The sequence below is a fragment of the Globicephala melas genome, chromosome 16, assembly GCF_963455315.2.
Source record: "Globicephala melas chromosome 16, mGloMel1.2, whole genome shotgun sequence".
Lineage (NCBI taxonomy): Eukaryota > Metazoa > Chordata > Mammalia > Artiodactyla > Delphinidae > Globicephala > Globicephala melas.
In genome coordinates this window covers 24978810-24993376 of record NC_083329.1, presented here as the reverse complement: position 1 = coordinate 24993376, position 14567 = coordinate 24978810, and the positions used below count along the sequence as shown (strand labels likewise).

General features: G+C 55.4%; 1 protein-coding gene across 3 annotated transcripts in view; it reads left to right on the top strand.

Moving 5' to 3' along the window:
* The window catches only part of NEURL1 (neuralized E3 ubiquitin protein ligase 1), an 85128-nt gene that overhangs the window by 41011 nt on the left and 29550 nt on the right, over positions 1 to 14567 (top strand). Inside the window, exon 1 of one of the 3 annotated variants that reach the window (XM_060286722.1) lies at positions 5503 to 5761. The exons of the other annotated variants lie outside the window; for them this stretch is intronic. Coding sequence (XP_060142705.1) covers positions 5728 to 5761 — 34 coding nt within the window. The 5' untranslated portion in view covers positions 5503 to 5727. Of the gene's footprint in view, positions 1 to 5502; positions 5762 to 14567 lie in introns of those variants that run through there. 3 annotated transcript variants of the gene reach the window in all.

Here is a 14567-nt window from a genome sequence, read left to right as displayed (position 1 = left end):
GGCCTCCCAGCAGGGGTGCCTCCCCTCCCTGATCTCTCTTTCTACCAGGCCCCTCTGCCCCCCTCATAAAGAGAAGTTATCCCCTCTCCTTGTCCAGTCTTCCGTGGTTTCCGATGCCCTGACCTGTATGTCACGTTAAACACCGGAAAACATTAAACCTGAGTTCAGTCCTCCTACCCTCCACCCGCCGTGCGACCACGGGAAAATCCACAACCTACTAGGCCTCCTCTGCTGCCCCCGAAGGCAGTGGCTGGACCCAACACTCTCGAGGCTCCTCCCCCGCAGAGAGCTTGGAGTCCGCAGTTTGGATGGTTTCTATTGTCCAGGGAACTTGTTCCAGGTTTTATTGTGTTTGTACGTTTGTTTATGTATTTATGGTCACATTGCGAGGCTTGTGGGATCTTAGTTCCCCGACTAGGGATGGAACCCGGGCCTCTGGCTGTGAAGACGTGGAGTCCTAACTACTGGACCTCCGGGGAATTCCCCCAGGTTTTATTCTGCAGTTGCTGGGTCTGCGCTAGAGTTTACGTTCTGAGAGGTGCTGGGCCTTGGGAGATGTCGATGAGAAAGGATGTGGTGAGGGGAGGGTTGAGGTGGGGAGCTCGCCACGGAGACCATGATGGGACCCGGGAGGGAAGAAGGGCAGGCAGAAAGGGCTCAGGAGACAGGAGATGGCAGGGAGGGGAGGGGGGTCCTCAGGGGGGTAGGGTCTCAGGAGCTGCATGGGCCCAGAGAGCCAAGGGGGCGAGGGCTCCCTGGATGGGGCCAGAGGGCAGAAGCAGCGGGGGCTAGCCAGAGAGGGAGGGGTTCTCTCCGAAGACTGGGCAGGGTTTCTATCAGACCAGGTTGCTCCCCAAGGGCACACCCAGGCCTGCCTTCGGCCTGGGCACTTTGAGGGACCACTGCCGCCCAGGTCACAGACGGGTCTACTTTCTCCAAGCTTTCCAGGCTGGGTTCTCCTGTTAGCAGGTGGGAAGTCCAGTCTTGTGCGAGTCCACAGTCTCCCTTGCCTCCATTTAAGCTCCATTCCTGGGAGGTCACCCCCTGTCTACTGAAAAATTCCTAGCTTCTGCCTCCACCTAGAACCCTTCTGATTCCTCAAGGAGAAGGTCATGGTCCCTTTGTCTTCTCTTCCCCAAGCAAGAAGAGTCCCTGCCCTTTGACCTGTTCTGGATAAAGCATGAATTTTGATGTCAGGCAGATCTGGGTTTGAACTCTGCCTTGAGTGTTACCCAGCTGAACTCCACTTCAAGTAGACTTCAAACTCCATGACATTCCATGTCAGTGTAACCTCTCTGTCTCAGTTGTGCAGCCTGAAAGATGGGGATGATTCTAATCCTGCGGGGATGTGGTGGGGGGTAGGTGTGATTATGTGTGTGAAATACTTAGCACAGTGCCCGGCACACAGTAACTGTTCAATAAATGGTGGCATTTGTAGTCACTTCCGTAGACTTGCTTGTAGATTTCCCTTTCACGTCCCCTTTTAACATCCTTTCTGGCTACAGAACAAAGCACTGCACACATTCAGCCAGAGCCAAAGGAACCTCATTCCTTGATCCCAGCGTGGCTCCTGCTTGGCTTCTGAAGGGCAGAGGTTGGGTCTCGCTCACGAGTGGGTCCATAGTTGGCACCAGTGAATGCGAGATGAATGAATGAGTGATATAGGTCAGTGGTTCTCTCGCCCCTTTTAGTAACACAATGCTTTGGCCAAATGAAAATTTGTGATGTACCGATGAATAAAACAGAAGAGGTGCAGCGCTGGCTGCCACGTCATCTGTAAAGGCCTGGACACTGACCTGGGGAGACAGCAGGGGGAAACCCTCAGACACAGGACATTGCCACTTCCCACTTAAATTGCGGAAGTGGATTTGTAGGAAACAGGACCCAGGGAAATCTGCTAGAAAACCCCTCGGACAATGGTGCTGTGAAGGCTCAGGGGCCGCCCAGGCTGTGTCTCAATTCTCTTCTCCATTCTCACTCATGTGACCAGAGTGAGGACCACCGCTCACTTGAAGGACTCACCCTGCCCCCATCCATCCCTGCTGGGTTACTTCCCCTCACTCCTGTCTCCAGAGCATTACGCAGATTCAGTTCCATGGGTGAGGTATTTTCTGAGAGGCAGCGTTGTACAGGCATGACACTAGGCCCGAGGAGCCAGGGTGAGTCAGGGGCAGGCCTGACCCCGTGACTGCCACTGTTTTCTCGCCTGGTGCCTTCTGGCCCGTCCCATGCATTCTGCACGCTGGATGGCAGAGTGACCTTTCAGCAATGTAGGCCTGGTCTTGTTGCCCCCCCCCGATGAAACGTATCAGGGGTTCCCTATTGCCCTCAGAAAAAAGGCCAGATTCTTCACCCTGCTCTTTGAGGCCCTGCCCCCAGAAAATTTCCCCAGGCTTCTGCTGCTGTCCCTGCTCCAGACATAAGAACCTTGCTTCCTGAATAGGCTGGGCTCCCTCCAGCCACAGGGCCTTTGCACATGTTATGTTCACTCCCCGGAGCACCCTCCATCCTAACCTACCTCCACAACACAGGGACGTGCCTACTTACCCTTCACTATTGCTTTTCAGGAAAGCCTGCCCCGAGCCCTGCTTTCTTTCAGAGCACTTTTCTAGAATTGTGATTGTATCTTCCTCACTATACTAGATAAATGTCTGTTTCCCTCTGGGCTGTAAGTCCACGAGAGCCAGGGCCTGTCTACTGTCGATCACCATGGTGTCCCCAGTGCATAGCTTAGTGTCTGGCACACAGTAGATGCTCAATAAGTGTTGGTCATGTTGAATTGCTGAGATGCATCCAGAAAGCCAGGGCAAGCAGATGAGGCCACAGCTGGGCTATGGCTGTCCCTGTGTAGGGTACAGTAAGACAGGGCTTTGGGAGAGGCCTAGCTCGGGCTCAAAGGAGAGACAGGCTCCAAGAAAGGGGACTCAGTCTGCACCGGGGGCCCTAGCAGGGCTTCCCAGAAGAGGGGTTCCCAGTGCTGGGTGTAGGTGGGATGACCAGGCTGGCCAAGTGGGAGGGGTTGGTGAGGAAGGGCCTAAGGTGGTGCACTTAAAAGCAGACAGGTTGAGGGGGGTTGACTCTGCTGCTATAGGAACAGCCTCCAGAGCAGCCTCTTTGCCTCAGTTTCCTCATCCGTAAAATGGGCATAAGACTGCAATTGATCTCTTAGGGTTGTTGTGGGGATTGAACAAGTTAATATGTGTGACATGCTTAGAACTGTTTGGCACATGATAAGGCCTTGTGTTTGCCATGCCATTTCTGTGACTATTTACCCCATAAAAAGCGTTTGGGGGCTTCCCTGGTGGCGCAGTGGTTGGGAGTCCGCCTGCCGATGCAGGGGACGCGGGTTCGTGCCCCGGTCCGGGAGGATCCCGCGTGCCACAGGGTGGCTGGGCCCGTGGGCCATGGCCGCTGGGCCTGCGCGTCTGGAGCCTGTGCTCCGCAACGGGAGAGGCCACAGCAGTGAGAGGCCTGCGTGCCGGAAAAAAAAAAAAAAGCGTTTGGGTTATTTCCTCTCGGTCAGGTTTTGACTTAGCCTCCCTGTCCCGGAGGAACTGGGTCCGTGTACCACTGAGTGTGTGTGTGTGTGTACATGTGGCCGCACACAGCCGTGAGTAAGCACGTACCCGTAGAAAGGAACCGCCCTGTGTGGAATCGGGTGTCGAAGCTTCTCCCAGAGAGGAGTCTCAGGCAGGCCTCTGGTCTGAGGGGGTGTGGCACTGTGGGCTTGGGGGCTGTCCCACCCCAGGCCTGCCCAGCCTTCTGGCTGGTGACCCTAGGTCTGTCCCGAATGCCCCTCCCCCCTCTCTGCCCCTCCCCCAGACCCACTCAGGATGACAGCAGCAGCAGGGTACTGAGCTGAGGGCGCGGGGCCCAACACAGCCCTTCACAGTGTGCAGGTGTCTGAGTTCCATCTGGTACAGGACAGCCCCTGCCTTTCCCACGGCTCCTTCGCCAGCCCCACCCCTTTGCCCACTAGCCTTCCCTCCACAGATATCCCTATTTCACTCTTAAACCCTCCCACAACCTATTTTCTATGAAAGAACTAAGACTGATTTTTTTAAAAAAAACATCTATCATATCACTCTCCTCTTTTCTCATTAGTTACTTCTATTGCACTTAGACAAGATCTAAGATTCCTACCATGGCCTACAAGATTCTTATTTTCTGGTTCTTGCCCATCTCTCCAAATTCATCTTGTCCCACCCAGATCTTTCCTTGGGAAACTAGATCCCTGGCCCTGGGGACAGGAGCTGGGGCTGAGCCAGGGCCTGGGAGGAGGGAGCTGTCCTGTTCTCCTGGGAGAGCCCCTGATGGGTGATGTCTGGGAGATTGTCTGCTTGAGTCCTGGCTATGCCTCTGACCTGCTGGGTAACCTGAGCATCTCAGGACCTCCACTTTCTTTTCTGTAAAATGGACATAACAGAAGCCCCTGCCACCTGGAATAAACATCAGACAGTGCACGCAGCGCGTGCTGCACGCTGAGCGCTCAGTACGTGGCGGCCGCGCTCTTGGTGATGCCTTGGGGTCCCAGCATGCTCGCCTAGGGCTAGAGGGGCCTGCCGTCCCGCCGCCCTCTGCCCTCGCTGCACCTCTCCCTCCGCCGAGTGTGAGGTGCCAGGTTCTGCACCTCAGGATTTCTCCAGAGGCTTAGTGAGTCTGTGGGAGCGAGCGTGTGCTGTGGGTGTGCGCTGTGAGGTGTGGATGTGTAGGTGTGTGTGCTGGTGGGCAACAGGTGGCTGTGTGCACAGTGGTGAATGCTTTCAAGTGCTCATCAGTCTGTGTTTGTGCATATACCTGTGATGTAGTATAGACGGGTAGTGCGGTCTGTGTATATTGGTGTGTGTTTTGTACGTCTGTGATTAAAGGAATGGTTTAGTGTGGAGGTAAGAGTGTAGATTCCAATACCAGACTGTCTGGGTTTGCAGCCCAGCCCTGCCACCTTCTAGGTAGGTAACCTCTTTGTCTCAGTTTTCTCATCTCATTTCTCAGATAGTAATAATAATGGTACCTATTGATAATAACCATATGCTGACCTCATCATTCAGCCTGTGAGGACCAAAGGGGTTAATACTCGTAAAGCACTTGCAGTAGAGCCTGGAAGAAGATAGGAGTGATGTCAGCTCTTTGTTATTAAGCTGCACGAGCCAGATTGTAAGCACCTTGAGGGCAGAGACAAGGTCTGTCTTGCTTACCATGGCATCCTGTCATCTCCCCCAGCGTCTGCATGTAGCAGGTGCATAATGGCATGTGAATGACTGTAGCCTGGGTGAATGGTGAGGTTGTGTGTGTGTGTGTGTGTGTGATGAGGTGTGTGATAGGAAATGTGCATGTGTGAGTCTGTGTGTGTGTCCGTGTGTGTGTCTGCCTGCTCTGGCTGGGGCATCTCCAGTGCTTTCTGGAGCTCGGCTATTTCAGGAAGCCTCCAGTCTCCTCCTCCTTATGTAAATAAACATGACAGATCAGCACAGGGAGGTGGGGAGGCTCCGGGAGTGGGTGGGAGCTGGGAGGCAGCCGTGAGCGGGGCCAGAGGGGCGTGTGTGCATGTGTGGCCGGCCTTGCCGGCGGCAGGCTGCGTGCGGGAGGGGCAGGCTCGGCCCTGCCATGCCGGCTGCTGCTGGCCACGGAGGAGGGGGGTGGGCAGGAGGAGGGGAGCTGGCCGCCAGGGCGTCTCGGTGACGAGGCCAGCCAGCCAAACGGAGGTGGCCGTGCTACCCGCTGCCCACGATGGGGGGACAGATCACCCGGAGCACCTTTCACGGTAGGACCCTAGCTGATGCCTGAGGGTTTGCCCATCCACAGCCTGGGGACCACCTGGGGAGGCTGGGGCCGAAGGGCACTGGGGCTGAGGGCATGGCCATTCCGCCTGCCTCTTCACTCCTTGGTGGGCTCCGGGGCTGTGGGAGGGGGTGCCTTTGGGTGACAGGTACTGGGGTCGGGGGGAAGGCAAGGGGGGCTGGGACAAGCAGGAAGAGACGTCCTTCCGTGGCAGACAGCAGGAGGTCAGACAGCTGAGTCTCCCCACAAAGTCTCCTTGTCCTCTTACCTCCCCAGGGCGCTGATCGGCATCCAGGGGGGATGTGAGGTCCCAGTGTCCATACTGCCCCCTCCTAGAACTGAGGCAAACCACAGTCAGACAGCTGGGGGACCTGTTTGTGGGTTCTGGGATGCGGGCCATGGAGGTCAGTGCTGTGCTCCATGGTGGAGCCATGGAGAGATGTGTGGGTACACGCGAATATGTAAGTGTGTGTGTGTGTGTGTGTGTGTGTGTCTGTGTTCATGAGTGTGCATTGGAGGTGTCTGTGGGTAGCTACCTGTGCTGGCTTGTGCCTAAGCACACAGGGGTGCAAACCACATTGCCTGACCTCAGTTCTCAAAGCGTGTGCTTCTGACTCCTGGGGTTCACATCTGTGCTCAGACCGACAGGCAGGCAGCTGAGGTGGTGAAAGGAAGGAGCGCTGGGTGGCCCCTGCTTGCCCCTGCTCCCGTCCCCTCATCTGCCTGGCCCCAGTACTGTGGTCTTGGGAGGAACATGGCCGATGTGGCACCAGACCCAGAAGGGAAGGCCTTCCCAGGGACTTGTTTTGTCATCGCTGGGCCCCCGTAGTTGGGGTTCCTGTGCAAACTGGCTGGCGCCAGGACGGTGTGGGCTGACCCTGGGGGGGTCCCTGCCACACTCCACTGTGTGCCCTCCCCCCCTCCTCGGGCAGGGCATTAGGAGGTGGGGCAGTCTCCGTGCTGGGTTCAGCGGGAACAGGGAAAGGGCCGGGAAGGAAGAAGGGTGGTGGCAGGAGTGAATGGGAAGCTGTGGCCAGGACTGGTGACCAGGTGACTTCCCCTTTCCAGGCCCTGGACTTTGAAAGAGTAATTTCTGATTAAAAAAGAAAAAGACAGGGAAGGAGACATGGGAAAAGCAAATCATTGTCTCTCTTAAAAGGCAATGAATTTTATCCTGGGCCCAGAGGGCCAAGTGACAGATGGAAGGCCCTGGAAGACACATAATCCGGAGCTGGCCAGAGGCAGTGCCCGTGGCCTGGGCCTTGGCCTGAGACTCAGGCTGGGCTGACCTGGGGTGGGGGCACCTCTCTGGGCTCATTGGCTCCAGTGGAGCCTGCTGGCAGAGGGTCTGGAGCCGACTGACATTTTCCACTGGAGTCAGACTTGGGCAGGCCAGTGGCCTGGGAAGGACAGAGAGGCCCTCAGAACAGGCTCAGGACGCAGCACACCATCCTCCAGCTGCCTTAGAATGCAGGGTTCAGAGGGGATTGAGGACCCCAAGGCTACCCGAGATGGCCTGTGGCCGTCAAGAGCTCATGCTCTGGAGTAGATACACATGGGTGGTAGCAAGGGCAAATGTCTCCCTGAGCCTGGTTTTCTCATCTGTCAATGGGGCTAATGATAGTAGCATCCTCATAGGAGCATTGTGAGGAGTACAGGAGACCATGTGAATAAGGACTTAACACAGGGGAAAGCTAAAGCGGAGAGGCATTCTGAGGCCAGGGTCCTATTCCTTCCTCTCCCAACGGGGACAGGAGGATAGCCCGGGGTGCACTGAGAACTCCAGGAGTTGGGCCATTGGGTGAGTGCTAATCAAATGCCCCATCTGCCTTGGCCTCCAACCGCTTACCTGGACCACCTTCCTCAGCCTGGGTCCCCTGTAAGCTGGCCCTGGCCCCGGCCCCGGCCTCAGCCCGCCATCAACACTAACAGGCGATGGGAGTTGGGAGTTGTAGCGAGGGGGTGTTTGCCTGTGCCCGCATGGCCCCTTAGCCAGGACCCTGCATGCGTGTCCACACATGTCCTCACCCATGTCTGTACCTACGTGTCCCCACACCTGTCCACTGGCTGCCCCGGTGGCTTTGGTTTCACCCCCTTCTGGGAGGGGAGTTGGGGGGACTGGCAGGTGCAGGGGGTTCACTCCTTCCTGGGGGTGCTCTCAGCAGCCTGACTCCTGAGGACATAGTTACATGGCTCCTGCTGGTATTTTCTCGTGAGCCTTGGGGGTCTGATTTGGCTCGAGCTGAAAATTTTGGGTTGCCGGGTTACAGTGAGAGGTGAGGGGTTGTGTGGGCGTATCTAGTTGTGTGTTTGTGAGCGTGTCCTGGCTGTTTCTGTTTCTGGTGACTGCAGATCGTGTGTATCTGGGTTTTAGGTCTTTTTCTGTGTATACCCGCGTAATGTGTCACTATCTGTGCCATATTTAAGAGACTGAATATTTTGTGTCTGCGTTTCCATGTGTGAGCAGCCACACAGTTTCACATTTGTGAGACTGTTATTCTGTAGAGGTCAGCGTTTCTGCGCGAGTCGTGTGTGTGTGTGTGTGTGTGTGCGCGCGCGCGCGTGCGCGCGCGGGGGTGCGCTGGTGGTGAGGAGTCCGGCTCCTCTGGGACCAGCCTGGCAGGGGACCCCTGGGAGAGATGAATTCTCATTTGGAAAATGGTTTCAGCAGTTACATGCTTGATCTTTTTCATCAGGCAGATTTCCAGAGCTGCTCCCCGTCTTTAGGGCAGGATGGGGGTGGGGAGAGCACAGAGCGAGGCAGCCCTGATCCTGGGAAGCCCCCCTCCCCTCTCCTTCCCAACCCTCCCCTCCTCTTCCCTGCCCTCCTCCTTTACTTTCTTTAAGGCTCCTCCCCCCCGCCTCAGGGCAAGGGATGGGCCCGTTGCTGAGGGGCTGATATGCGGATGACACACACACATGCGCCCAGACGTACATGTCACCCCCAGGTCTCTGGACCCACAAATCCTAGTTGTTGGGGTGTAGGGACCTGAGAGATTGGTTCCCACTGTCCTTTTACAGAAGGGGATGCTGTGGCTGGGAAAGGGAAATGGCTGACTGAGGTTGCGTAGTTAGCGGCTCAGAGGGAATCCAGACCTCATCCCTTCGGCAGCTAACTCCCTGCTTCCCCTCCTTGGGTTCCTAATTCTCACTCAGGCAGCAGGGGACAGGCCATCACATGGACTTGGGAGATCTGGGATTAGCACAGAAGGAGCCTCCTCTCTTCCGGCAGCAGCTCTGGAGTTTTAGGCCAAGGTGTGCTCCCCAGAGCCTGGCAGGTGTGTCTTGAACATACGTGTCACACACACACACACACACACACCCCACTTGTGCCTGTAGGCTCCAGAGGCGGTGGGGAGGGAGGAATCAGGTTGATCCATCTGTGTTCTCTTCACCCAGCCCAGTGTCTGGCACCTGGTGGTACCCAGCAGATGCTTGGTCACTGAGTAAGAGGGAAGAGTGTGGGGCACGGGCCCCGGGTTGCTGGACCACATCGCAGTTGGAGCTGCAGGTGGCCTGGGGGGGGCCGATGGGGTGGAAGATGTGAGCCCTGAGCTGGGTGACAGGCCAGGTAGGGCTGGAGAGGGAGTGGGACGCGTGTTCTTGGTGAGAGTTTGAATCCTGTTCTGCTCTTACTGGCTGTGTGACTTGGGGTCAGTGCCTTTATTTGTCTGAGTCTCAGTGTCCACTTTCATAAATTGGGGGTGGGAGGGTTTACCTGGAAGGGCTGTAGAAAGAGTAAGTGAGCTAACTGGCATAAAGGGCAGCCCGCCTGGTACACAGCAAGCACTCTGTAAACGGATGTGAAGGTTTCCCCGAAGGTTCCTCCAGGCCCGTGTGTGCTCGTGTGTACAGACAAGCGCCTGTCTGCCTTTAAGGACCAAGACTGCATCTTCTGTCTCCTCCAGCCCTGGCAGGCCCCCGGGACGGAGCGTTCCCTGGGTGCTGTGTCCACATTAGGCGCACACCCACTGTGTGTATATGCACACATGTGCACGCGAGTGAGTGTGGATTTGTGTCAGGGGAACTGAGGGTGATGGTCTGCGTGGTGTGTGGATTTATGTGACTGAGCCATGCTCCCCCTCATTCTCTCAGGCCTGGCTTGGGGGCTTTGGGGGGTGGGGGGCGCTGGGAAGACAGGGACCAGGAGGCGAACTCAGAATGGTTATCATCTGGAATCTTGGGGTGGGATAGGGGAGGAGTAGGAGGAGGGCTGGTTCCTTCCCTGAAGTGAAGATATTGGGAGACGCAGCTCTATGCACATCTGGTTGCGGGAAACGTCAGAGCCTGGGATGCCGTGGAGTGAGTGAGAGCAGGAGGCTCCATGTGGAGATTAACCTGGCCGTGAGGGTGCCCCTCCTGCCCACTCCCTGCCACTCTCCTTTGCCCACCTCGTCACTGTGGATTCGTTCGGTCTTCCAGGGACCAGCAGGACCTGCTGTACGCGTAGCCGAGCTCTCTGGGGCAGATGACTGGGTGCTAACGTGGCCCCTAACCCTAAATGACAAAGGCATATTCATGGGGGCTGCAGAGGTCATGGAGAAACTGACCAGGGTGGAGTGGAGCGTTCATGTAGGGCAGAGGGGACCGAGCACGCTGGCCAGCTAGCTGTGGCCCAGTGAGGATGGCTGCACCGCCAGACAGATCTGAGTTCAGAGCCCAGCTCCACCACTTACTAACTGTGTGACCCTGGGCAAGTTATTACCTCTCAGAGCCTCTGTGTCCTTATCTATAAGATGGAACTAAGTGATCTGTACTGCTGCATAACAAAATACCCCAAAAGTTAGTGGCTTAAAACAGCAAACAAACAAACATTTGATTATCTCACATTTTCTGTGGGTCAGGAATCTTGACACGGTTTAGTTAGGTGCCTCCAGCTTAATGTCCCTTGTGAAGTTACGGTCAGGTTGTTGGCTGGGGCTGCAGGCTCATCTGAAGGCTTGCCTGGAGGCGGAGCCACATCCAGGCTTACTCACATGGTGACTGGTGGTCCCTGGTCCCTCCCACATGGGTCTCTCCACAGGGCTACCTTACACGGCTGGCTTCCCCAGAGGGAGCGACCCGAGAGAGGTAAGAGAAAGTAACCAAGAGAGAGGCCAAAGATTTTTTTTTTTTAATTAATTAACTAATTTTATTTATTTTTGTTTGTGTTGGGTCTTCATTGCTGTGCACGGGCTTTCTCTAGTTGCGGCGAGCTGGGGCTACTCTTCGTCGCAGTGTGTGGGCTTCTCATTGTCGTGGCTTCTCTTGTTGTGAAGCACGGGCTCTAGGCGCATGGGCTTCAGTAGTTGTGGCACATGGGCTCAGTAGTTGTGGCTCGCGGGCTCTAGAGCTCAGGCTCAGTAGTTGTGGCGCACGGGCTTAGTTGCTCTGCGGCATGTGGGATCTTCCTGGACCAGGGATCGAACCCATGTCCCCTGCATTGGCAGGAGGATTCTTAACCATTGTGCCACCAGGGAAGCCCAGGCCAAAGATTTTTTATAACCCAGTCTTGGGAGTCCCATCCCATTACTTCAGCTGTTAGAAGCTAGTTTCTAGGTCCACTCCACACCCAAGGGGAGAGGATTACAAATGGGCTTACAGGATTACAGGGGACTGCCAGGAGGTGGAGGTGGGGATCACTGGGGCATCTTCGAGGCTGCTTCCCACAGATCCCTAACTTTCAGGGCTTGGGAGAATGAGACAAGGTTGTACAAGAAAGGAATCAGGTGCCTGATATAGGAAAAAAAAAGCCTCGCGATTTTTCTCCTTCTTCCTGCAGGCAAGTGGGGAGTGCTGGAAGGTTCTGGAGCAGGCAGGGCCGTAGTCAGACACGGAGTGTGGAATCTTGGTGCTGGGCAGTGAAGGAAGCTGTCCCTTTGGTCCCCTCTTTCTCTAATTTCTCCACAGGACGCCAGAAAGGGCAAGGCATCAAGTAGGTGCTCCTTGGACACTTGCCAGTTATCAGTGGCTTGAAGAACTGAACAGTAGCAGTTCAGTCAATGGCTTTTATTGAGCACCTGCTGTGTGCTCTGAGCTAGGCCCTGGGGAAACAGCAGTAAAAAAAAAAAAAAAAAAAAGACAATGGTCTCTGCCCTCGGGGGGCTCGCAGCCCATCAGGGAGACACGCAAATAACCCTGAAGCCGTTCCTAGCCAGAGAGCTGCACCACAGAGCACAGAAAATGGTCTGAGTGACTCGACCTCTACCAAGGATGGCACATGCCCAGAACCATCCTGGGTGTGAAGAAGACAAGTCAGTGCATTACATATAGTGGGTGCTTCAAGGCATTTGGGCTTAATTCTGTGGAGGATCCAGAGTTGAGAAAGGCTGCTGGGGTGATGGATGCTCTCTTAGGGGCATATGGGATCCTTGGACTTGGTCTGGGGATCAGAGAGACTTCTGGGAGAAAGGGGGCTTTAAAATCAAGGTCTGAAGGAAGAGTGACAGAAAGGCAGGTTTATAGGTGGGAAGGAGGAAGGAATGGTTCCCAGCAGAGAAAGGGGCTTGGGCCAGCCCTTGAGGCTAGAGGCAGGTGAGGGAGGTGGGCCCCTTGAGGGGGAACCCAGAGAAATTCACATCTGTGTAGTTTTACTTTCATCTCACTCAGGGCCCTCCCCCACCTGCTCTCCCAAATCTCCCAAGCTTTTCCCCCAGAGGGAGCCCTGTTCAGTGACTGTGTGTAAACTAGCCCCAAGTCAGGACCACCCTGGCAATCTGGGATTAGGGCGTCTGGGATAAATTAAAATAGAAGTGTCTGGCCTCCCACTGGGCGTAAATGAACAGATCATTTCCTGTGGTGGTGGTTGTTGCTTTTATAAGAAATAATAAGACCTTAGGCTTATGTTGGAATCAGGTGTTAAAGTCTGAAACATTCTTTCACACCTGTGAACTCACTGGGTTCTCACAGTGGCCTGGAGAGGTGGGCAGGGCAGCTATGATGACCCTGTTTTACAAAGAAAAAAATTAAGGTCCAGAGAGGTGAAGCACCTTGCCCAGAGTCACACAGCAAGTCTGTGGCATGGCCGGGTTTTGAAACCGCGGTCTCCTGCCTCCAGGGCTCGTGCTCTTTGCCCTGTCTTGTACTGTCCAGAAAGTGAGGTAAGCCTCCCTCATTGGAGATGCAAATGATCGTGTCAGCGCCGGTATTCAGGTCCGCAGGCTCAGAACATAGTGGGATCCTGAACACAGTGGGATCCCGCTGGGCCTTGAAAGATGGGTGGGATTTGGAGAGGTGTGGGTGGGGCAGGGAGAGAAGATATGCAGGGCAGGGGAAATAGCTTGAGCAAAGGTGTAGGAGAGTGCAGATTGATGTCAATTGCAACAACAATAATATAATTATTAGAAACTATTATTAATAATAGAATTATTAATAACTATTATTATAGCAGCTACTTACTAGATTCGTTTTAAATACAGCATCTCTTTAATTCTTGCAAGAATACCAGGAAGGTCTGCCATGGTCCCTATTTTACAGATGAGAAAAATGGGGTCTCAGAGTTGGGTTTGAAGGCAGCAGGCCTGGGTTCACATCTGGGCTCTTCACTCTGGCTGGGTGACCTTGGTGAGTAACTTCACTTCTGAGGACCTGTGTCATTGGGGGTGTAATGAAGACACTGCCTGTTCAGCCACATAGAGGTTGGTTATTTTCAACTGTCATTGCTCCCTCCCTCTCTCCTTGGCAGCCCAGCTCAACAGAGCCTGGGCACTCGGGGCTCTGCCAGGCTGGTTCTGGGGCAGAGTGTGGGCGGGGGCAGTAGGAAGGTCACTCCGGAGGCTGGCCTGGGACCCCACCGAGAGGCAGGAATGTGGTCCGGAGCTGGCTGAGGGTCACCCGGAGGGCTGGCCAGGCTTGTGTCTGGCAGCTCATAAATGCCCAGGAGGAATGGGCTGCCGGGGTGGGGTGGGGGAGCTTCCAGTGTGTCAGCAGCAGCCTCGCCTGACGGGGTGCTCCCACTGTGGCTCCCGAAACGCCTGTAAACCTGTCACTAAGGGGAGCCTCCCTGGGAGCTCTGCTGGGAGCAGATGGCGAGATTGGGGCTCTACCCAGGACCGCTGGCCACTGGGAGAGCAGTTGTGCAGCTCACAGGCCCAGCGTCTTCAGGCCCTTTGCTGTGGCCGCTCCCCTGGCTGGGACTGGCCAACACCTCCTCCACACAGCCTTTCCCCACTATGCCTGCCATCTTGGGCTCCTGGGGAAAATGAGCTCTAGTGTTAGCTTCTGAGTAGGGCAAAAGACCCTGGATGTGGCTTTGGAAGATCAGGGTTCAGGTCCCAGCTCTGCCACTTAATTGCTGTGTGACCTCAGGCAAGTTGGTTAACCAGTCTGAATTGCAACTCATTCATCCATAGAATGGGGATTTTAAGGGGTCATAGTGTATGTTAAAGTATAGGGAGGGAGCCCTGCCCCCAGCTGTCCCTCTGGCCCTTGGCATCAGAGCTGTGCTCAGGATTAATTCTCATTTTGCTTTCTCTCCTTCCTCACCCAGGATCATAATACCAGCTGAGATGGAGGAGGGAGGTAGCAGAAGCAGGGACAGCAGGGGTTGGGGAGGCGGTGATCACCCTGGTCAGGGCTGCCACGTTGGATACCTGTGAAGGTTGTATTTCTTATTGTAGCCCACGAGAATGGCGCTCCCTGGAGGCATGTAGGGCAGAGCCTACGTGGCTGTACGTGGCGGCCCTGGCCCTTGTTCAAAGAGGAGTGATGAAGACTGGGCTAGGGCCACGGCGGTGGGGAGGACAGGAGGGTGCGGGGCCCAGGGATGTTTATTTCAGAGGTGGGATTGGCAGGTTGGATGTGGGGTGCTC